Below are 22967 nucleotides of genomic sequence, written 5' to 3'. Positions count from 1 at the left end.
AAGAAGGGAAAAAATGAAGATGAGACTTTCAGGGGTGGTGGGTATTGGCTAAGCTTGTGCTGCTGTTGAAATGACTGAGTTCATGAAAGCAAAGTCAAGCCATGCTCAGTGACTTAGGAAGTTCCACCTTAAAATCCTTGGACTGTGCTACATAGGCAATTTCTCAATCTGCGTATTTGCTGACATACAGAGGCAAGAGGCAAAAGGGAAAAGAACCTGGTTAAAATAATATTACTAGAGCCAAGCAAGTAGCTCTCAAAAGAGTAAGGGGAGTGAAAGTATCCCTGCATTTCCTTCCTTGCTGATAGATTCAAACTGCAGGTGGAAACAGGCAATTTCCCTTTTCACTTCTGAAATGGTCCCTTCAAGTGAGGTTACACTGACATTCTTGGTATGCTGAAGAAACCTGACAAATACATTTTTTTATAGCTAGAGGGAGACTTTCCTCTTCAGTCCAGTCAGTTCAACACCTTTTACTGGATTTTGTATAGAAAATGTAGCATGCTATTAAGGGAGAAGTAGTGCCACACTAAGCTGGTATGTGTTCTGGCATGTACATGAAGAAGAAAAATATCCTGAGAAACAGAAATCCTTTTATTTATCCCATCCTCCCTGCCATGTGTTCATGTTTCTGAGAATGCAAGCCCTCTGACTAATTCCTTGTGTCCACAGGTGTACTGGGTCCTGTGACTCTAGATGAATTTGGGGACATTGATACCAATTTGACCCTGCTGTACACGTCACAGACTGCAAATAATGTACGTATATCCAGGGAGCAACTGTTTGACCTTATATATGAAAGGAGAAACAAAATGCCCTGTACTATTGCATAAGAATGATGAAAATAACTACAGCAGAAGTGGTGGTGTGCCAAGGCATGTTGTGCATGCCAGGAGGGTGTCATGAGAGGCGTGCTGGAGACTGACAGGATTGATGTCATCTGGTGATTCAATAAGTGAAATGCAGCTGGTATTTTGTGGGACTGATGCATTTCTTTTCAGAGAGAGGGGAGGAATGAGGAAGAATATGGCAGCCAAACATATGGCTAAGTTCGGGAATGCACCATTGTAGCAGAAAGAGCAAGAATTTGAGTTTGGGCAATGCATTTATTAAGGGTAGTTTGAAGCAAGGGACAAAAGAGGGAGAGCACAGCTGCTGACTGCATTTCTTCCCTCCTACACCCATAGTTCAGAACTCTTCTGTATTTCAACACTCACAAGAATGAGACACGCATGATGACTACCAGTCCTGATTTTGTCTGGAAGAACCACAAGCTGCCCAGTGATACTCCAGGCACTGGTGAGACACTCATTAAACCTACGTCTTCTTCAAAGACAAGTCACACAGTTCTAAGATCCACCTGCTGTGCAATCCAGCACGCTACGTTCACACTGCCCCCAGCCAGTGACACCAGGAGCTGGGGGCAGAACAGCATCTTTCCTTCCTCTGCCCCAGTCCCCCATGTTCTCTGCATCGAGCCCAGTTCTAAGCCTGCATTTCTGTTTAGGCGCTACTAAGTCTTTCATAGACTCCACACTGTACCAGTGAGTGTGGGGAATACCATGGCATGCTTTGGAAGAGCATAAAGCCTTCACTAGAAGATGGTGGTGGTGTGAATTGTTTGAAAGACTATTCAGGAAAGGCAGCAGAGTTAAGGTTATGATGAGTTATCCGACTCTGCATTTCTGTATCGCTGATGCAGCACGGTGGCTTCTGCTTGCCCCTTTATCCTTGTTGTAGGGAGCCGGGGAGAAGCCATAGCACTGTGCAGCTTCAGGGTGCTTCTTTGGAGGGGGTCTCTTAGATGAGCTGGCTCCTTGCAGAAAGACAATGGGAAACTAAGTTACTGCTCTATCTTCACTCAAACTTTAAATCTGAAATCCCAGAAATCACCACTTCCTTTTCTTTTGAATTCCTGGATGGAACAGTTGAATCCCCTTGTAATTCAGCATAGCAGAGTACAGCCTTGTCAGCCTGCTGCCACAGGGTCATTGGCAATGGAAAGGTATATTCTTCAGGGTATGATATGCTGGATAAAGATTATTGCAGTTGTGCTGGTTGCAAGGGTTAGTGCACAGTGGGTTAGTTTTCACCTGAGTCATTCCCATTAGTGAGTGTCCGAAGGTGCTGCTGTTAAAGGTCTCTGCTAAAGGCCTCCATCAGTTTGCTGTACCGCTTACCTCCACTAGAGAATATTACAGTGCAAACCAGTAATTGGAGGAGCAAACACATTCTGATAATTAAAAGTCCATTCACAATAAGGTGGTACATGGATTCAAACACTTTTATTCCTCAGCAAAGTAAATCAGTTGGCTTCAAATTAGGCCTTGCTGCTTGGCCCCGGCCTTCTCAGTGTTGTTCCAGTCCCATTCTATTCATCCCTTGGCCCCAGCAACACTGTGTTGTCACAGGATTTCTGTATCTTCAAAACATTCCCCTGAGCACATACTTGTTTGAAGCTGCTGTACAAGAGCAAAAGAAAAATGTTTGGGAATTGCAGAAAGCCAGTGTCTGCAAACTAGTAGCTTAACATTCACTTGATTATTTTGTTTTCACAGTTTTTACAAACAAACCTTCCTTCAGTGAGGGAACTGGGGTTGTTTAGCTTGGAGAAGAGGAGGCTGAGAGGAGACCTTATCGCTCTCTACAACTACCTGAAAGGAGGTTGTAGTGAGGTGGGTGTTGGTCTCTTCTCCCATGTAGTTAGCGATAGGACGAGAGGAAATGGGCTCAAGCTGCGCCAGGGGAGGTTTAGGTTGGAAATTAGGAAAAATTTCTTTACGGAAAGGGTGGTCAAGAATTGGAACGGGCTGCCCAGAGAGGTGGTGGAGTCACCATCCCTGGAAGTGTTCAAAAAACGGGTAGATGTGGCACTTTGGGACATGGTTTAGTCTAGTCTACCCTTGATTGGTTTAGTGTGGACTTGGTAGTGTAGGTTAATGGTTGGACTGGATGATCTTAAAGGTCTTTTCCAACCTAAACGATTTTATGATTCTATGATTCAGTGGGATTCTAAACAAATATATTACCCCAAAGGGCAACTTTTTGTGGCCAAAGTTTGAGTAAGTTTAAGTATAGCCAAAGCCAGTCAAAACTTTCCAACCATGTTTTTTCCTCCAGGGAGGTGAACAAACACAGCAAACGGAGCCCTGCTCCTTCCTAAGCTGGTAATTGAGAACAGCTGACCCGGTTCTGCTACCCTCCTTCCTCTTGGCATCCCTTAAAAAAAGGGGCTTCATCCACATTTTGCCATTATTCAGAAAGTTTGAACCCTCACTCTAAACATGGATAAGGTCAGCCTTCAATACACAAACATTTCTGGTTCCAGAGGACCTGAAAACAGTCAATTCGTGAGCACTCCGCCTTTGTGTGTTGTAATACTAAGAGCCAGGAGGTGGTAGCAGAGCCTCAGAAACGGGAAATTGCAGTCACGGAGCGCTTCCACGGGCAACTTCAAGCTGCTGATGATTAAGCTGCAAGCCACTATTCACAAAGCTTAAGCTTTAGAGAATTCGTAGGAAATGGCTTTGTACGTTGTCATGTATATGTCATTTTTTAGCGGTAACTTAATGTCCTTCCTTGGTGGAGGGAAATGGTAGTACTGACAGTTTTCAATGGAGAGCATCAGATTAATACTAAGTTACTAGGAGGCCCTGATACTGATGCTGGAATGAACACGCAAAAGGAAGGTGAGGAGACGTGGTACACAGAGCAAAAAATCAAAGCCAGAAAGCTGGGTCCAAAATCCAGAGTTCCTAAACAGAATTATATGTCAGAGGCAGACACTTAAATTGGTATGTTCAAAATCCCTGCCCAGCTGGTGTTTGATTCTGGAGGCAGCTAGCATGTGTCTTGTAACTTTAGTTATTTATTAATTTATTTATACTATTAATTACTGTTTTCCTGTGTGCCTTTATTTCTGTTTCTGGGCACATGCAGAAGTGCATTAGCGTCAGTAAGGCTGAGTGGCTCGGCTCTTTTACTATCCATAACCAACATGGCAATCTGCAAAACTAGATTTTGCTCTGCCTTCTTTGCCTGAGAAACTTACTCAGTAGAGTAGGTACACTCTAGATGTGTGGCCACCAGATGAAACTCTGCACTAATGGCCTGTTGGTCTTCAAAGGAAGTTGGTGGCTGCAACTTTCCTTCTCAGTACCCCTGAGCTCCAAGAACTGACCCAAGGCAGGCTTCAGTTCGCTTTTCCACATTAAGACAATAAAAATTACAACCTTAAACAATCAGTTCCCAGCCTCGCCAGTTCTGCCTGCCTGCTCAGGACTAGGACCCTCGTGTGCTCTGTGATTTTGGGTCTAAGTCCTCAGATGCCTGAACAGCCTGATTTTCAAATTGTTTGGCACCTGGCAGCTTCCAAGGATACTAATCTGGCAGCTGCACCGGATTAATTTCCCTCTATAGCATATGAATTTCATATGGAAGAGTAGAGCCCACTCAGTACCACTTGTCAACCCAACACAGTGTCTACAGATGTGTTCAGAAATGAGCCCACAGTCTCCAAAGCTCTGTCTACAACAGCTACAGAATCACTTTAAACAACTGGGCCAGTAAAGGGAGAACCCAGGTGCAAAATGTTGAAAAGTCCGTATATGTTAAAAGCTGTACCATGATTTTCATCTTGACCTCTTCTTGGATAACAAGTTTTTGTGAGAAATGCCTTTCAAATCCACAAGTGGCTGTACTCTGTATCAGCTGAAATTTGGGGTGGAAGCTGTGGTCTTCAGATGTATCCCATCCTGAAGCAAATTATATCAGTAAAGACTCCGAGTGACAAAGGTATGGGTAGTTGTGGAAAATTCACTGTCAAAGAGGCATGTCTTTCTGACTGGGTGGGTACCCAGCAGGACTGGAAAGGAAAAGACATACATTATAAAGCCTTAATCAGAAAGTCATCACTAAGTATTGCGTTCAATGATAAAAACTGTGGGGATCAAACTTTTGTTCCCCAGTTCAGAGAAAGCCTTATCCAAAGAAGTCAATGAAGGGCCCATTTTGCATTAAGCCCTGGGTATGCTGTGGGAAAACAATGTTTCCTGCCTGCCAGTGACTCTGATTTCAAATGGTCAACTGCTTGCCACATTGACACCCCTATCCCACAGAGAGTTGTACCCAAGGTTTGCCTCCACCATCCACTCTGAAGAAGTTACTGAAAGGAGAAATTTGGCTGCTTCATTTTTTAAAATGGGGTTACAAAGAAAAGACAGCTTTATTCCTGGACTACCCTAGTTTGTTTTTAAAGAGGAGAACACCTGGAAACTCTGTTGCTGAGCTGATGTGAGATTTAGTGCCTTTAAATTCAACCTCCCACCTGGGTGTCTCTATAGAGTGCCCATGCTTCAGTGGGGATGTAAGACTGCAGTGCTCCAGGTCATGCTTCATCCCGCAGTGAAAGAGGCAGGCCCATGTGATCTCTAGGCAGTGCTGAACTTTACCAAAGCCTCTCAATTTGGATGTGACCAAAGAATATCCCTGCTCAGCTACTGTGACTTGCACATGTGAGGGTGAGGGTAATTTCTTAAATATAATATTGTTTTTCAGTGTCCTCTGCCAGGTTGTTTATGTTTCAATTTTTCTTTTCTACAGGCCCACACATCTTGACCATTGCCGTCTTTACACTTACAGGAATTGTGATTCTGGTTCTGATCATCTCTTTGCTGATTCTAAGGTACCAACCCCTTTGGTCCTCTGTTTGTCCTTGAACAGTTTTCCTCCTAGGGCAATGCCTTTGATCTCTCCCTGAAGAGCCATTCATTAGCTTACCTTACATACCTGGGTGGTTGCCCTCAGTGTGACCTCTTTAGTATATGCCAAGTAATGTTTGCATCCATAGTGTTGTTATGCCAGGTTAATAACCAAGGGAGAAGATGCAGCAAGACTCAGAGTTTTTGCATCTGCCAAAAGGCAGATTCCTATACATACACAGAAACATATGTCTCAGACCAGTCTTCAAATTTTTTCCACTTACTGCCCATCTTTAGCTTACTTGGGGTTCACTTACGTTTCTTTAACCTATTGGTAACACAAAGGTTCAGTCTAGAAGGAGGTATTTGTCTTGAGTCACTGTAGGAATCAAAACACCATGAGATTTTGGTGTTTTCATTGCATGGATCCATCCTGTCTTTCAGTTTCCTCTGACTCAGTCAGACTCACATACTGACTTTTTGAACAGCTAGAATTTCATAAGTATAACACAGTTCAGCTTTACCATGATGGAAAAAGGAGAAATAGAAATCAATGATGTCTCCTTTTGCTGGAAGAAATGCCACCCCCTTTCTGAAGTATATGGTTTTCTTTCATATTTAAAAAAAAAAAGTCTTACCTGTGCATCTGTTTTCAGTGGCTCAGCATCCCTCTTTGCTATATATCAGAGAACTTCACAAAAAGTGAGAAAATCAGGTCTTAAGAAAACTTGATTAGAAACAGATGCTACCCAGGCTCTCTTACTTTGAGTAGACCAATCTGCCTTGCTAACTAAAGTTTTCCATGAAGGAAAAATCAAAGATGAAGGTATGCAACTCACACATCCAGTTGTTCTCAAGAAATGGAAGAGCTAATCATTGCCACATCTAAGCACTAACATATAAACAGACAGGTAAAGATCGTAATGGCTATGAAAATTGTTAAAAATTTGTCTGGAGACAGTTTGGACTTGTTGTAAAATGTTCTGTACTCTTCCATATTTGCAGATGCATAAAGTCTAAAGATTCTGTTTAATTGATTAGACTATTATTGTATACATAGCACTGTAATATTCCCAAGCATCAAATATAGAAGAGATTCCTGAGGATTTTTTAGAATAAAGTTTGCCTTTTTAGTGTTGAAGTAATTGCAAACTTCTCAACTATAATTGCTACCTGAAGAAGTGAAGAAGAGAGACTCAGCTATGAAAATGAACAAAATGCCTCGTTATTCCTTCTTTATCTCCCAAGTTTCTGGGACACTTGAACTATCCCACCTCCCTGTGTAGTTTTGACTGCTAAGTAAAAAGGCAAAGTCCTGAAAAACACATAACTAAATATTAGACCTAGTAGATTTTCATTCAGTTTGATATGTACTAATCACCAGCTGATACCAGTTTGAATTGCAGTGTGTCCTGGTGGTGCAACAGAGCTTATGAGAATGAACTGAGAAAAACAGTTCTTACCACAATTACTGGTCTCCCTTTTCTTATACATGTGAGAGTTAAAGTATGTTGCAAAAGGGAATATTTGTGTTATTAGTCAATACCATGGGTTCTCCCATTTGGAGCATCTGCCAGCAGTCATCAGGGTGTTGGGATTCCCCTGCAGTCTCTCCAGCCAGTCCTGTGTTTTTTTAATAGAGGAAGAACTTGCACAGGTAAGCGAGTAGTTTGATGGGTGCTCGTTGTCTTGCAGCTTTTCTCTAAGAGAAGACAGTGTCTGCTCTGAAGTTCTACAAGGGAGACAGCAGTTTCCTTCTCCCCATTCTGAGGGCTCTTCCCTCATTTTTACAAAATGTGCAGAATACAAGGGACATGCACAAAAAGGCATCTCATCCCGACACTGTTGTTACCTCCTCTCCTGGCATTGTATTCACACCAGTTCTTACCATCCAATGTTCATGCCAGGACTTCCTTTGTCTTGCATTTGTTTGTAGGACCTCCCTTCAGAGTACATTCAATATCACAGAGAAGACTGTATAAAATCCAGACAGCCCTTTGTGCTTTAAATTGTTCTGACCTCCCTTGAGACTCTAGCAATAGCCTAGCATTTGTTCTGCTAAATCTGTTCTGTTCTTCTGCTATGTCTATGGAGTTGAATGAGTATTTAGGCTTTCCCAAAGCTAGAGGAATTACAGCAGCCTCAAACTGGAAAACTGTATGAGAGCCACAGGGCTTGTGCTCAAGCCTTGCCCACCTGACACTCCATCCTTGTGTCATCCTGACACTGGAAGCTTCCCTGTCCTAATCTCCTGTTGCAGGTTTCGGTTCACTGGGAGGATATTCTGAACAAGTTTGCTCGTTTTGCAGGAAGTACAGGAGAGATAATGAGCGTCGGTGCAAGAAATGGTCCCATATACCGCCTGAGGAAATCTTGCCTCTGGAGACCAGTGAGACAAGTCATATTAGTTTGAAGGTAAGAGAAGCACGATGCCTGAAGCTGGGTCTTGGATTCTGTCTTCTAAAGACCATCAATGCTGGGGTGTTGGCATGCTCCAACTACAACGCAGGCTATGGCTCTGGTAGAACTAAGATCTGTTAAAATTATTTATTTTTAACCTGCACTTGCTGTATTGAACTAAAAAGAGATTATTCCCCATCTATTGCTCCCTAATAGAATATATTTGTTTCCCAACAGTAAAGCTCATTTTGTGGTGGGGGAATGGGCTGTGTATTGATTTCCAATCTCTTCCACAGCACCACTGTTACAAATTATTTCCCTGTGCTTTGTTATGCCTCTGTAACGCCCAAGAGCATGCAAGCAGCAGGCGGAGTCCCCAGCAGCTGTGGGAGCGGCATGGATGTCCCACACTTTCTGTGGCATGTAGTGGCACTCCCTAGAGAGAGAGGCTTATGCTTCTCTGTGTGGCACACACTGACATTACTTATCTCTCTGGATCTGCCACCTGGGGAGTAGGTGATAATTGCAAGTTAGTTCTTCTTCTTTGTTCTCAGATCGATGAAGATAAGAGACGTGACACCACCCAGAGACTGCGTCAAGGCAAATATGACAAGAAGGTAATCTGACTGCACTCAGTGGCCACACTCCCTTCCCCAGTTTAGGAGGGCTCTTTCTGGGAGGAGGTTGTTCCTCTCCAGAGATAATCCCACCTCTCCTGACCTTGCAAAATAGCTTGATCTTATGGAAGGAATAAGCCATTCATTCCCTATCAGGTGCTTTGCATTTTGCTTACCGAAGGAAGGCAAAATATTAGACTCCATGAACCCCTAGCCTAGTCCAGAAGCACAGAAGCAAAGAGGGACTAGACATCCGATACATCTTGGTACCAAGGAGATTAATGGATTAATAGAGGACAGGCCATTTACATGGCAATTCTTGTACATTCAGTAGAGCTATCTGCCTGACTGAGATATATTCATGTTGAGTTAAAATTTGCATCATTGACAGTTCTAAGTAGTTCCTATCTATCTGGTAAATCTTTTGAAAGAAATATAACTCCAATACTTATTAGCTGATTAACTGAAACTCCAACAGTGAAGCAGTAGGCAGGTGTTTCTGAAGTATTTCTTTGTATGGACATTTCTTAGAAAAGGATGAATTGCTGTTGTACTAAACCTATGATTTTTTTCCCTCTGTTATTTTTTCTTCAGGTGGTGATCCTAAAGGATCTCAAAAACAGCGATGGTAATTTCTCAGAGAAGCAAAAAATAGAACTGAACAAGGTAACTGTTGCACGTAGCAAGTGGACACTGCAGGGTGGAATGTAGCCTATGAGTGAAGTCATTGCTTTCCCCTGTTGACTCCAACAGCCATATGCTTGTGCGTGTTTGTGAGGTGGATGGGTAATGAGTTCCTCAAAGGATATTGCTTGGTGAACTTTCTCTTTGTGTGTGTGATCTCATCAGCAGTTCGGAGTCTCAACTGTATGCCAGTGGAGCTGAGGATGAATGAAGTAATTCATGCTCTGTCATATGGCCTTGCTAAATACATTTTTATAGCTGATGCTAAAAGGCAATGCACTCTTTTTGCTCATATCATGCTAATTCATTAGTAGCAGAATGTTGTAGTTAAATCTTCTTATTGAATGCCAAGTGCAGCTCTTTAAATATAAGTAACTCTCTGCTGACTTGTGCATACAGACTCTTCCAACATGAGAGATGAATTTGGCTGCAGTACTGCATCTTTTTTGAATGAATAGCTTTCCTTTTTACAAAACACAGCTATACTGTGGATTCAATAAGCTCTAAAAATACCTCAAAGTAAACTACAGTTGTCTATATAAATGGACAAAGTCCATAATATCATGCAGCATCATTAAATTTTTATTACTTGCTCATTTACTGACTGATTCACAACATTCTGTCACTCGTAATGGCTATTCTGGTCAACTGGGAGGTTTGAGTAGAGAGGCAATAATGGAGATTATAGTGGGCTCTGGAATTAACTTGCAGTATCTAACAGCAGCCACTCTTATCTCCCTAATCCAGAAGGCTCTGGAACGACAAATGCCTTCAAGCACTTCACTCAGTGCCTTAGTACACACTGGTTTAAAGGAAACTCATACACTTTATCAGGGCCTAAGATAAAAAGCCATATCACACAAATATCCTTGACCTGTGTTTCTGTACTAACAATGATTGCTTTTAAAAACAGATGCAATGTTTCTGCTCTAGCTCCTACAGATTGATTATTACAACCTGACCAAGTTCTATGGCACCGTGAAGATAGACACCATGATCTTTGGGGTGATTGAGTACTGCGAAAGAGGTTCTCTGCGGGTAAAGAATTTTGCAGGTCTCCTTCCACCCCCAAATTATCAAATTTCAAAGCAAGAAAAAAAAATCCCCATCTCTGTGTCTCTGGCCCTCATGCAGTAGCCATCAACTGAGCAAGTGGTGGCAGGTTTCTGACTCCAAGTTCCCTCTTCCTTGTTTGGTTCTCTCCAGCCTTCCCCAGGTGCTGCTGCAGCTGCCATCAGTTTGACGGTTCTCAGCAGCCAGAGATGAGATGAGGTGCAAGCAAGGAAAAATACAGGCAGAGCTCTGCCCAGGCAACAGCAACAGCAACAGCCAGTATTTGTATTGCATTCCCTATTGGGAGCATATAGGATATAATATTTTCTTAATTTTCCAAGCTGCAGCTGTTGTCTCTGCTGATGACCTTGTGGACCACACAGTGCCCCCAGAGCATGAAAGGATAGAGAAAAGAATATATTCCATATTAATAAGGGACAAACAGTTTGAGGCTGGAATATGGCAAATCCTGTGCTGTAAGGGACAACAGCCCTTCATTTCTGTTTATAAAAAGAAATGGTAAATTGATGCCTGGCAAGACTTATGGAAAGACTTATGGTTTATAACTACCAATATTATTTCAGTGCTAATAATGAAGTAATGGTGGCATCAGCTCTTCTGCAGGCACACATTGTCTTTACTTCTGAGTTCATACAAAGACTCTCATCAGTAGCAGTGGTCTCTGGAACAAACTCACAGCCAGGCAGCAAAATAACAGCTCTATCTCTAGTTCTTTTCTTGTAAACTGGCATACTCATGGAGGTTTACTTTTAGCAACAGAAATCATAGTGGCTGGAAGAACTGTGAATGACTGGCACTTTAAGATAAAGGAACAGTCTACTTTGAACTTATAAGGCCATGAGTAAATTGGTAGGAAATGGACTGTGAGCACAAATCACAGAAATGCTTTTCCTTTCCTCTTGCACACCTTGCCCATTTCTGTCTCAGATACTTTGCTTTATTAAAGACTCAGCTTTAAAAGCAAATTCACTGTTTACCTTTAATTACACAAACCCCTCTTTTCTGGAGTCCTCAGTTTTCTAGGTCTGTGTAAACTTAAAATATATTTCATATTCCCTGTTTTCTGAGTCAACTCCTGCTCTAGTGCATGTACTCCCTATAAAAAATGAAGGGCTACCTCTTTCAGTCACTGGTTGAAAGGCTGTGTGATTTAGATACTCATATCTTCTCATTTTTCCCTGATGCAGCTTAGAACCACTCTTTTCTTCTCTTCACAGGATGTTTTAAATGATAAAATCTCCTACCCTGATGGCACATTCATGGACTGGGAATTTAAAATCTCTGTCATGTACGATATTGCCAAGGTAAGCGGGCTGCTGACAGTGCAATGTTAATCAACCTGTCCTGTCTTGCAAAATGGATCCTCTGGAGAAGGGCAGCTCTCATGGTCTTCTCCTTTCCTTGCTAGAGGATGTATGCCTTTCCACTCTCCTCCTCTGGGGATAGGTGTATGAAGCAGGAGGAGCCAGTGGCTCTCAAACTGAAGGGGGAAATGGGAGCCAGAGGTGGCTTTGGGCTATTTATAAATAAACAAATAAAGTATGCCCCAAAGAAATGTGACCCAAAGATCAGAGGGTTACAATCGGTTGACCAGTGGCTCTGGTTAGTAGGGCCTGTGCAGTCACAAGACGTGCAAAACACACTGCTCTCTGGCCTCAGGTAAGGCGTATAAAGGAAAATTGTGGTTTTTCAAAATGATGGAATTATTCCAATTTGTATCCAGAGACAGGGTAAACTTTTTCTAAATAAACTGTTTATTTTGCATCCTGATTTTCTCACTCATTAGAGTGAGAAACTAGAAACCAGAGCTATCTATTTTAGGCAGTTCAAGAGGGAAGAAATTCATCCGGTACAGAAACCAATGCTGTTTTCAGTAGCTTTCAACAGATCTTTACGTTTTAGGTCCTTGTGGTAGGAAGACTCAATATGAATAGTAAAGGAAATTCTGTTCTACATTACAGACCTGTATCTGTTTAGCTGGTAGTTACGGAACCCTTATATTTCACAGGTATAATAATTCATTATACCTCTGCAGGTAATGTAGAGAATTACCTCTGCCTTTTTGCTAGTGCTCAGCTGCTCTCCTCTTCCTATTGCTGGTTTGCAGTTGGACAGTCCTCCCATTTCCCTACAAGCATCAGTTCAGATTTGGTCTCCACGATGAATGACTCCACTGTGTCTGTTCTAAAGAGATATTGAAAATCTTGCTCCTTATTAAAGCCCCCTTAATCCAAATTGTCACAGTTTGTTGGCCTTGTTAATGACTTTCAAGTTCAGTTAACGTTCAGCATTAAGTTTTATTTTAAATAGCAGCAGTGGAGTTTCCATTCCTCCTTATAGCATATAAAAAGCATGATATTTTTTAACCCTTTGCAGTTCACCTTCAGATGTTTCCCAAGAAAATAGGGATTAGTACTGGCTCTGTTTATGAGAAGGAGAGAGAAATCCCATCCCTCTGAAGGGAGCGACCAAATGCCCAAGTGACTGCACTGGGACCAGGACTTCACAACCAGTCGTTCACTACACCATTGGTAATGGGGATGGGACATGGAGTCTGAGGATAGGCGGCACACAGCATCTGTTCTGTGGAATGACTCCTGAGCATTATTAGCTATGTTAGTAGAGATGGTTCACAAAATCTTCCTGAAAACTTGGATGTACCTAGGAATATCAGGAAACTTACTGTCATTTGGATGATCTGCAAGTCTCTCCTATTGCTTGACCTGAGCTGTGGTGGAGCCTCTGGGACCTAGATATTTCCATTCTTGTATTGCTTTTCCCAAACCACAGCTTCCCAACCTCCAGGCACCCTGTCTATTTTTACTTGAATGCTTCTTGCTTTACATAAGTCACTTCATAGCCCTTCAGCTCCAGTTCCTCTCACCCCAGCATCTGCCCTTTTCATGCCCAGCCCCAGCCCTCCAGGATGTTAAAATCCCTATGACTAGTTCCTGCAGTTCCTCTGCCTTCCTTTTGATATGCTCCTCCCTCTCCACACCACCACTTTCCTACACCCCGCTTTTACCATTGCCCAAACAGTCCTCATACTTCACCTACTCTTCATCTGGCACAGAAGCTGCTGCATCAGTGTTTCGGAACAGAGGAGGTTGTATCAATTCTATTCCCTGGTACAGCTAGCCAAGCAGTGACTATTCCTAGAGCATCCCCTAGTCCACTAGAGGAGGTGGGGTAGGCAAAGGGGAAACCCTAAATCTGCTCCATTTACTTTTTTTTTCTTTTCTATCTTTGCTGTCTCTAGGTCTGATGGCATCACCTGTAGCTACATGGATTTGGTTACATGTGACCAAAGAGCTCTCATGAAAGGTCTGCTAAGAAGGAATTGCAGTAATCAAGCCTTGCAGATTTTAGTGCATACACTGTTGTTGCAACACTATTTATTAAATAAAGGGCTGCTGCAGGATATTGTGCAAGGGATTGTAATATTCTTGCACTGTCAGGGAAAGGATTCTCAGTCAGAACTAAAGGTTCAGAGCTTCAGAGCAGAGGTTACAAGAATGCCTCAAGGATTTAGGAGTACTGCACTGAAAGTCATAAATTTTGAAAATCTCATCATGGGTTCTTAATAGGTTCTGTGTTTTCAGGTAGGTGCATAGGATATTTGGAAGGAAAGAGGAAAATTTTATCAGGCACATCGATAAGACTTCTGCCTCCAGAAATTGTTAACAAGAAAGCCCTAGTATAAGGAAATAAAAATTACTTTTGCCTGCCATTTGATGCTGAAACCGATTAGGAATTCTGCTGTAGCAATGGGTATATTTCCTGGCTGATGAGAGCAGGTGCTGGAAGAAGGCACAGCTGGAGGAAATAGGAACAAAAGCAGGCAAAACATCCTGGATAGTGTCATCAGGGCTGCATGATAAAAGCTGCTTAATCAAGAAATATATTCCTTGGATATACTGTGCACACAGTCTCTGTAAATTTTGGCATGGTCTAGATAGGCCCAGGATAACCAGTCCAACAACATTCTCCAGGGATTGCATCTCTTGCAGGTGGCTTGTGTCTCAGACATACATCTACTGTGCCCAAAACTCAGCTCATGTCTCGGTGATCTCTTGTAGCATTTGCTGGTCCATTCCCAAATACGGGTACCAAAGGAGAGAAAACCCAGCATGTCATACAGTGTATTCATGACCACATGCGCTATGTAGCTCTGATTAAAGTCTAGCTACCAGTTATCATACAAGAGGATGAGCTATACAAGTAGGAGTCTAAGTGGAAGACCATTCAGAGAAGAAACTAAACAGATACGATGTACCTGTTCTGGCTTCCACAGAAGTGCTTCATATACTGAGCTACAGAAAAGAGGACTAAAGGAAGAAAAACAACCAGCAGTAGGCTATCAGTAGGTGTGAGCTTAAGTAGTTTAGAAGAGATATATGAAACAGAATAAATAATAGCAAGAGGGCGCAAATTAGCATACCTCCTCCCTTCTTCAGTTTACGCCCACTTATTAATGATCTTTTCCTGCTATGCCTCAGTGCTGGCCCCTTCTCATGTATTGCACCATATTTGAGTGTCTTAGACTAAATGAGATAAATTCAGAGGTGGTGAGTGAAAAGGGGCAAAATACACACCTTTGTACACCTGTGTGTGTTGTGAGTCGAGAATCTGAATCTCAGGAAACATAGCTGAAATGGCATCAGCCAGTCCTCATGGTGCCCACTTCTGAGTTTAGCTCATGGATAGCTGATATTTATTGACTAGTACAGAGAAAACCATAATCAGTCAGGTCAGAAGAGACCTTCATGATTGTCTAATCTAATCCCCTGCCTTACATAAGCCTTAGTCCATCATCAAACACTCTCTGCATTGACCCCTCTTTAGCCCTCTGCTTTGCAGAGAGGATCTGCTGCAATGTTTCTGAATGAAGTCTCTGGTGTGTGGTAATCTTCAAAGATGATACAGACATAAAGAGCAATTCCTCTCACACCTATGGTGTCCATTGGATGAACATGTAGTTGGAAGCACTTTTTTTTGTGTGACATTCCAACAAATCCATACTAAATCTAGCAAAAAAGCATTTATTGCAAGTGAAAGCAAAACTTCTGTGGGAGGAAATACATTTTCCTAATTGCTTAATTGTATTCTAATCTTATCAAAACCCAAGATGCTATGTCAGAGTTTTGTTAACTAAGAGGAAGGATGGTGTTCTATGACATGATGCTTCTAATGATCCATCTCCTTATTTCTTAACATTGACTGTTCCTGTCACCTTGGAAAGTCTCCTCTGTAAAATAATATTTGTTTCCCTCCATGACAGGAAATTGTGATTTATGCATATCCATTGCTGAGGAAGGCCATTTAATTACTTGGACAGATATTAGACTAATACTTCACATTCTTGTTGAGTCTGGTAACAGCTGACTATCTCACACATAGTCTTGCTTTCTTTCTCTTTTATTATCAACCACAGGGGATGTCTTACCTGCACTCAAGCAAAACTGAAGTCCATGGTCGACTCAAATCCACAAACTGTGTAGTAGATAACCGCATGGTAGTGAAGATCACTGATTTTGGCTGTAATTCAATTCTGCCTCCAAGGAAAGGTAAAAACTGTACCCAATTGGACTCTCTGACTCTCTTTCATGGTTTCCAACCCAATGGAATTTTCTTATATTCATAGTCCACTAGGACCTAATTACATCCTGTACACAATACAAAATACACAATTTGATTTTGTTTCATGTAGCAGCCATCATACAAATGATATCTGGAAACACTGTCTCAACAAAATGAAAGAGAATTATTAGCAGGTAGAGAAAGAAATTAGGCAGTCTAGGTAAGAAGGAGAGGAAAGATGAATTTTCAACTTACAGTTTAGAAAACAGAGATTTCACATGTGGCTGAGATGCAAGAAACATTTTCAGCATCCAAGGCCTTCAGGCAAACAGCTCTCTTCATCACTAATGCTGAAATTGTGTGAAGGAAAAAAGAAGTACCACATGATCTCATCATTGATCAGATGCACATGTTACCACAGTGCTCTGTGATTTAATTTAAACATTAACACTTGTAACTCTGATCATCCCTAAAAATATCTGTAATGATACGCAATGATAACCTTAATGTTTTTCTTTCCTTAGGTAGGAATCTAGCAATATGTGTTCAATCAGATTGGAATAATTTGAACAGCTTTTCTTTACATTTTCTATTCATCTCATATTCATAAGACATTTCTGTAAAATAGGACACTCCTTCCTACTCATCTTTTCCCTCTTACTTGACCTTGAGTGAAAAGACGAGCCCATCTGAAATTATGTCATCTGAATATGTATAGTAGAGCTTGGGGTATAATAAACACAGCACTGTGCCATAACTGTAGTATATCATCTGAGAAGAAACTGTGGTTGCCACTGGGTTGAGAGAAAATTTTTACATTCAGGCACAAACAAGCTCAAGAGTAGCAATGAGAACATAAAAAAAGAGTAAGAAAAATGCACTGAATGTAAATGCTCTATTCATTCTTCATTTTACAAATTTCATATTTAAATTTATATTATTATCGCATTGTAATGTATTTCTCTTCTTTCATTTCTCAAAAGATAAATGCTTTAATAAACAGCCTCCAAATTTCTGGCTACTAGATTTCTTTCCTTGAAGAAAACTTACTGTTTTACAAGAGATCTACAGATTCATTGTGGCTGGAAGTTACAGCCTGATATCATAACAGTCTTCAGGGTCACTGTGTTCAGGTCACTGTTACGACACATAACCAGCATGTCATAACAAACTCTCATACCATGGCAGCATTCTGGTTTTGAGGTACAATGGTGCTTGTTGCACTAGAAATACAGATTAATAATTTCTGTAGAAAAAAAATGGTTATGAGCAGGTAATATTATGTCAGGCTCAAAAGCACTTGAGAATTATTTCAATAGATCCATGATATCAAGGCCACTGGGAAATATTACAGTCTTCTCATCCAATATCTTGTAGAACAAAGTCCATGAATCTAGCTCAATAATGTATGGCTCAGCTTTTTTTTTTTATAGCACTGGCATTCCTTGGTCTTATGCAGATGCATAGGCTATTTCTAAGAAGCCCATGAAATTTAGCCAAGAAAAGCAAGTTCATTGCCAATAACTATAACTTTTCTGGAGGTGTGAAGGTCTGCATCTACAGTGGAAACTAGCAGGGTCAGCAAATCCCAGACGATTGAAAACTACAACATCAGAGGTTTATCTAACTTGTATTGATGTCAGCTTCTCAAGAAAAATGCTAAAGTAGGAAATAAACAGTAAACAGTACCAGTTTTTGATATGGAAAGAGTAGAAGGAAATATCACTATAGCCAATGGATGCTCTGAGAAGGATCACACTTTTTCAACTGCTTCTCTCCCTTCCCCCTTTACCTCATCCCCCGTTGTCATCTGGGATCTTCAGACCTGTGGACAGCTCCTGAGCATCTCCGTCATGCTGATGTATCTCAGAAGGGTGATGTGTACAGCTACGGGATCATTGCCCAAGAAATAATCCTACGCAGGGAGACCTTCTACACTGGACACTGCTGGGACAACAAAGGTAAATCCACAAATTTCTCCTCCATTGCAGCCTTCCGGGATGGTGTAGCTGTAACTAGCCCATTCCCCACGTATTGTGAAAGGCACTGTCTCTGATAGCTGCTTGAACTGCCTCTTCTTTCACTGTGTGATGAATGAAGAGCCTGTTTGAAGGATCTCACTGTGGGGGCAAGTGTCCTTATTCTTTCTGTAAGTATAGTTTGCATTGAGTTTTCTTGCCCTTTCTCCTCCCCCCTCACCTTGGCCACAGCATTACAGAAGTTAACATTATACAGTGCTGTCCAGACTTACTGTAATATTTAAAGGCCACAAAGGATTTTCCATTATGAATTGTGCACAGCATATAATAATTCACTCATATTAGGCATCATAAATCAGTAATGTCAACAGAGAACAACAAAAACTCAGCAGCATGACACAAGAACAGTTGGCATTTAAAAACTGGCAATTCAGACTTTATTCAAGCCTGTCAAAATCAACTTTAGCCATTTAACTTCTGTCAGAAAAAGCATCTCCTCCTGTAATACATTCATTAAACCCTATTTTGTGCATTTTGTGACATTGATTTGAGTGGCTAGCAGCCCAGTCAATCCCAGTTCCCAGAATCCAGGCATTATTATATATTAGAACTGGCATAAAAGCATGTGTGGGTTTGGGATTTTCCTAGTGACAGTTACTAACAACAAGTTTAGACATTGCCTTTACCTCTGAGTCATTCTGATAGATCCGCCTCACATTTGTTAAAACATCTAGAGTAGCAGCTGGACAGCCTAATAGCTCTTTTCCTGAGTTACATTTGAGAATAACTTCTGGGGCACATTCATCATCCTACATTATCACAAATCTGTGTTCATATTTGGGGAAACACATCATTTCACATCATCAACTCTTTAATATAAATGTGGACCTAAAAGAGATTAGAAATGCCTGTTTCCCTTCAAGCAAACTCTTCAGGACTCCATGCTTTAGATAAGGCAGAGAAAATAAAAATCTTTCTATTCCTTTTTCTTGGGAAGAAGGTGGGCACAATCCTCATGAATGCAAGGATTTTACAAATATCGCCAAAATAGATAAAGGAAAGAACAATGCTCTTCCTTGCTCATTTTGACTTGCAAAGCAAATCCATAGCAAACTACATTATTTTAACTGTTTGTTCTGCAGTTACACTCTTTCTGTGTTAAGTTAATGGTCATTAAATTAGCCTCAGACTTTCTGGGCTCTTCTGAGATGTGGTGGCATCCTCACTGCTCTGTGTTTGACCCTGGCTGTCATAGTCACAGTCTGGTTCCTTGTTTTAACTTTGACGTGTTTCTTAACACTGCATTTTGTCATTTTAGAAAGACTGGCCCTTTCAAATAGCATTAGGTTAATCCATCCAACTAAAAGAATTTTTCATAGAATCATAGAATGCTTTGGGTTGGAAGGGACCTTTAGAGGTCATCTAGCCCAACCCCCCTGCAGTGAGCAGGGACAGCTTTAACCAGATCAGGTTGCTCAGAGCCCCATCCAACCTGACCTTGAATGTTGCCAGGGATGGGGCCTCTACCACCTCTCTGGGCAACCTGTTCCCAGTGCTTGACCACCCTCAGTGTAAAAAATTTCTTCCTTATATCCATTCTAAATACATTCTTCTTTAGTTTAAATCCATTATTCCTTGTCCTGTCACAACAGGCCTTGCTAAAAAGATTGTCCCCATCCTTCCTATAGGCCCCCTTTAAGTACTGAAAGGCCGCAATAAGGTCTCCTTGCAGCCTTCTCTTCTCCAGGCTGAACAATCCCAACTCTCTCAGCCTGTCCTTGCAGGAGAGGTGCTCCAGCCCTCGGATCATTTTTTTGGCCCTCCTCTGGACACACTCTAACAGGTCCGTATCCTTCTTGTGCTGAGGGCCCCAGAGCTGGACGCAGTACTCCAGGTGAGGTCTCACCAGAGCAGAGTAGAGCAGAGGGGCAGAATCACCTCCCTCGACCTGCTGGCCATGCTTCATTTGATGCAGCCCAGGATAGCACCTCTAGGTGCTATTGCTGGAGATGGTCACACATATCAGCATGTTTAGTAAGACAGCAATAACTGGGCCTTAAGCGTGTTTGGTAAGTCTGGATTCAGAGTAACTTAAAAAAAAAATCTGCTTTGTAAACTTCAGTTGAAATTTTAAGTTTTCTGTTCATTGAGGAGATTGTTTTCTCCCCAAAGCTTTTTCCCTGAAAGCATTAGTAGATGCCTAAGATACATATAGCTGATCTAACGGCTTCTGGTATTATTCTTGATTTTTGATTATGCAATTTGAGTAAATGTTTTCAGCCTAGTTTCAGCAGTTCATCAAATTTCATGTAACAGAAAGGAATGAGTATTATTATATATTGCTAAAGTGGCTCCTCATTTAAATGTCTGGATGCATTCATTAGCCAAGATAAGACAGGAAGAGGGTGTATTATACTTATTGAAACGCCTTTGAATTTTGTTTGTGGCATCAACTTTGGAAGATAGTAGCTCAAATGTGGGGTGACCATTAATTTACAAATATCTAAGATAAAAAGAAGGAAAAGAATACCAAATTAGAGTCAATGTTAATGGGCAAAGAAATGTCCCTGTTGCATGTTAGATTCATGTGGTTTTTAAGTCTCCTGCAGAAAAATCTTTCAATGGTTACGCTATCAGAAGTTAATCTCTGCAAGTTATAAGACATGTTAGTGATATTTCAGGACAACTGATATAACTGCTTCTCCAGGACTTCATTGGCAGCAGCAAGGGCTGTGTTCAGACTTCAAAAGAGTTGTCTAAAAAACCCTGTACCTAGCTTCCATCCACCAACTTAGGAAAATTAAACTCAACTTCCATGTAGTCAGTGAGCCAATTTTGTCAACCTGAAAATATGTGTCCATCAACTTAACATACAATAATATTGCTATAAATGAGAGAAAAGAAGTCCCACAAAGATGACAGGCATACAGAACTGGATTTCTAATGTATAGAAGTAACTAGGTCACAGTCCTCTTCACTGACTTCTCTGCGAGACAGCTGTTAGGCCAGCTGGTTGCTCCACTCTTCTGCAGAAACACCTCATTCACTGCTCAAGACTGTGAAATCTTGTCACGTACCAATGCTCAATTCAAGCTGCCTCCCTGTTCCACTACTTTCTGTCACCAGCTAATTGCAGTGTTGCTAATAGTTGCTGTTACTTCCGCTCTCAGGTGTGTGCGCAGCATGGAAATCCAACACATTTCTCTTGCATACATGAGACTTACACAGATTCTTCTGTCTCCTAGCCCACAGTAGACTTCTTAGCAGTCTCTCCACTCCATAGCATTTGGGAGACTTAAGTCTCCTGCTCCTTCTCTAGTCCGTAATTTCTACACCACAAAGCTGGAAGCTACTGCATCTTTTTAGGGTGATCATGCACACTAGGAATGCTTAGGCATCCCTAGCTGCTCTAGACTTGCACATACCATCATGATTACAAACCTTCCTCATCTCATTATGTGCTTCCTTCAGTAAAATTGTCTCACAAATATAAACAGACATTATTAATAAATGTGTTTCATGCTTGTTCACAGATACCATTCTGTTTCTCTTTCTCTCCCCCAGAGGTAAAAAATTGCTTCTCTTTTTTAACTCCCTCCCTTTGGAACTCTTGAAGGTCTGGAGGACAAGGACAGAGAGAGAGATTTTTGCTTTAGCTCTCACTTACTGTGCTTAAATCAAGTTGTGCAAACACAGCCTGCATTCTGATATATTCAGAATCCAAATAACTTTCATAGAACGGATTTCATGAATAAGAGTACAAATGAGCTAACAAATGCAATGTTTTTAAACCACATACATTAATAGCCTAGTTTTAAGGAAGCCGAGCATCTGCAGGATGACTTGAACTGCTCTGATGAGAGTTGTTTATCTCCACACTTTTGATCAAGTCGCAATAGGCTTTTCACATTGTTTTTTACTATAGCTATACTTCATGCTGAGAGGCACACTAATAATGCCTAACGTTCATTTGGGAAGATGCCATAACCATGTCTACCGTGACCAATAAATACTCATGTACATTCCTATTCATTTTGCTTTCAGGGGCCTTCAAGCCAGCCTGTTTTGGTCTTGTGCCATATATTTAGAAAAGCTCCAAAGTTGAAATTCACATCAAAATGAGGGAACTGTCTTCAAGGCTTCTGTTTATACAGTAACTCGTAACATCATAGGACACTATCCACAAAGAATGTCCTTCCTACGTTTTTTTGTTTAAAACTTTGCATCTTTTTCCTGTGTTAGAGAAACTTTACAGAGTGGAGAGTGGCAAAGGAGTGAAGCCGTTCCGACCAGACCTGAACCTGGAAACAGTGGGAGAAAGGGAGATGGAAGTAAGCTAATAATTAACTAAGCCATTTTCTGGGTGAAGGGCAAAAGTCCTGGCCAAACTAGAGCTCATGATCATGGGAGGATGAAAGCTATGCACATTTTATGCCAAATGCCCTAACCTCATGGGAAAAAATGGTATTCTATAGTTGTTAACCAGTGAAATGAAATACAACTCATGAAAAATATTTCACTGGAAAGAAATGGATGCTTATATGGTGCCAGTCTTCTGACCTATTTTATATATCTTTAAGATGGGATGAATCACACCTCCAAAATACCTCTCTCCACTATTATATAGCCCCTAAAGCTTCTTGCTCAGGTGAAAATGGCTGTATTGTAGACATCCACATAATCAGCAATGAACTCCATTCTTTTTGGCTGAATCACCAGTTTCAGAAAAATCCCCAACTCAGGATATTGGAAATACAATTACCACAGCATTTACCTCCATGTCAATAACTGTATCTGGCACCAGCTCCAAGACTGGATCCATTTACTTGCCTTTCATTTATGTACTGCAAATTTAAGTTAAGATCATGTCACTAGTCACCACAGAGTTAAGTTTAAGATGCTTGTAATGAGTGTCCTAACCATAGATTCAAAAC

The 22967-nt window shown here is 41.3% G+C and overlaps 1 protein-coding gene across 1 annotated transcript in view; it reads left to right on the top strand.

The window, feature by feature from the left end:
* Positions 1-22967, top strand: part of GUCY2C (guanylate cyclase 2C) — a 47074-nt gene that overhangs the window by 15554 nt on the left and 8553 nt on the right. The window contains exons 9-19 of the mRNA XM_075719943.1: positions 673-758; positions 1188-1299; positions 5602-5683; positions 8009-8114; positions 8654-8716; positions 9311-9382; positions 10334-10438; positions 11692-11778; positions 15909-16041; positions 17878-18015; positions 22276-22364. Of these exons, the coding sequence (XP_075576058.1) occupies positions 673-758; positions 1188-1299; positions 5602-5683; positions 8009-8114; positions 8654-8716; positions 9311-9382; positions 10334-10438; positions 11692-11778; positions 15909-16041; positions 17878-18015; positions 22276-22364 (1073 nt within the window). The remainder of the gene's footprint in view (positions 1-672; positions 759-1187; positions 1300-5601; positions 5684-8008; positions 8115-8653; positions 8717-9310; positions 9383-10333; positions 10439-11691; positions 11779-15908; positions 16042-17877; positions 18016-22275; positions 22365-22967) is intronic.

This window comes from Pelecanus crispus, chromosome 1 (genome assembly GCF_030463565.1).
Source record: "Pelecanus crispus isolate bPelCri1 chromosome 1, bPelCri1.pri, whole genome shotgun sequence".
In the NCBI taxonomy this organism is placed as follows: domain Eukaryota; kingdom Metazoa; phylum Chordata; class Aves; order Pelecaniformes; family Pelecanidae; genus Pelecanus; species Pelecanus crispus.
This window is presented reverse-complemented; position numbering and strand designations above follow the sequence as displayed.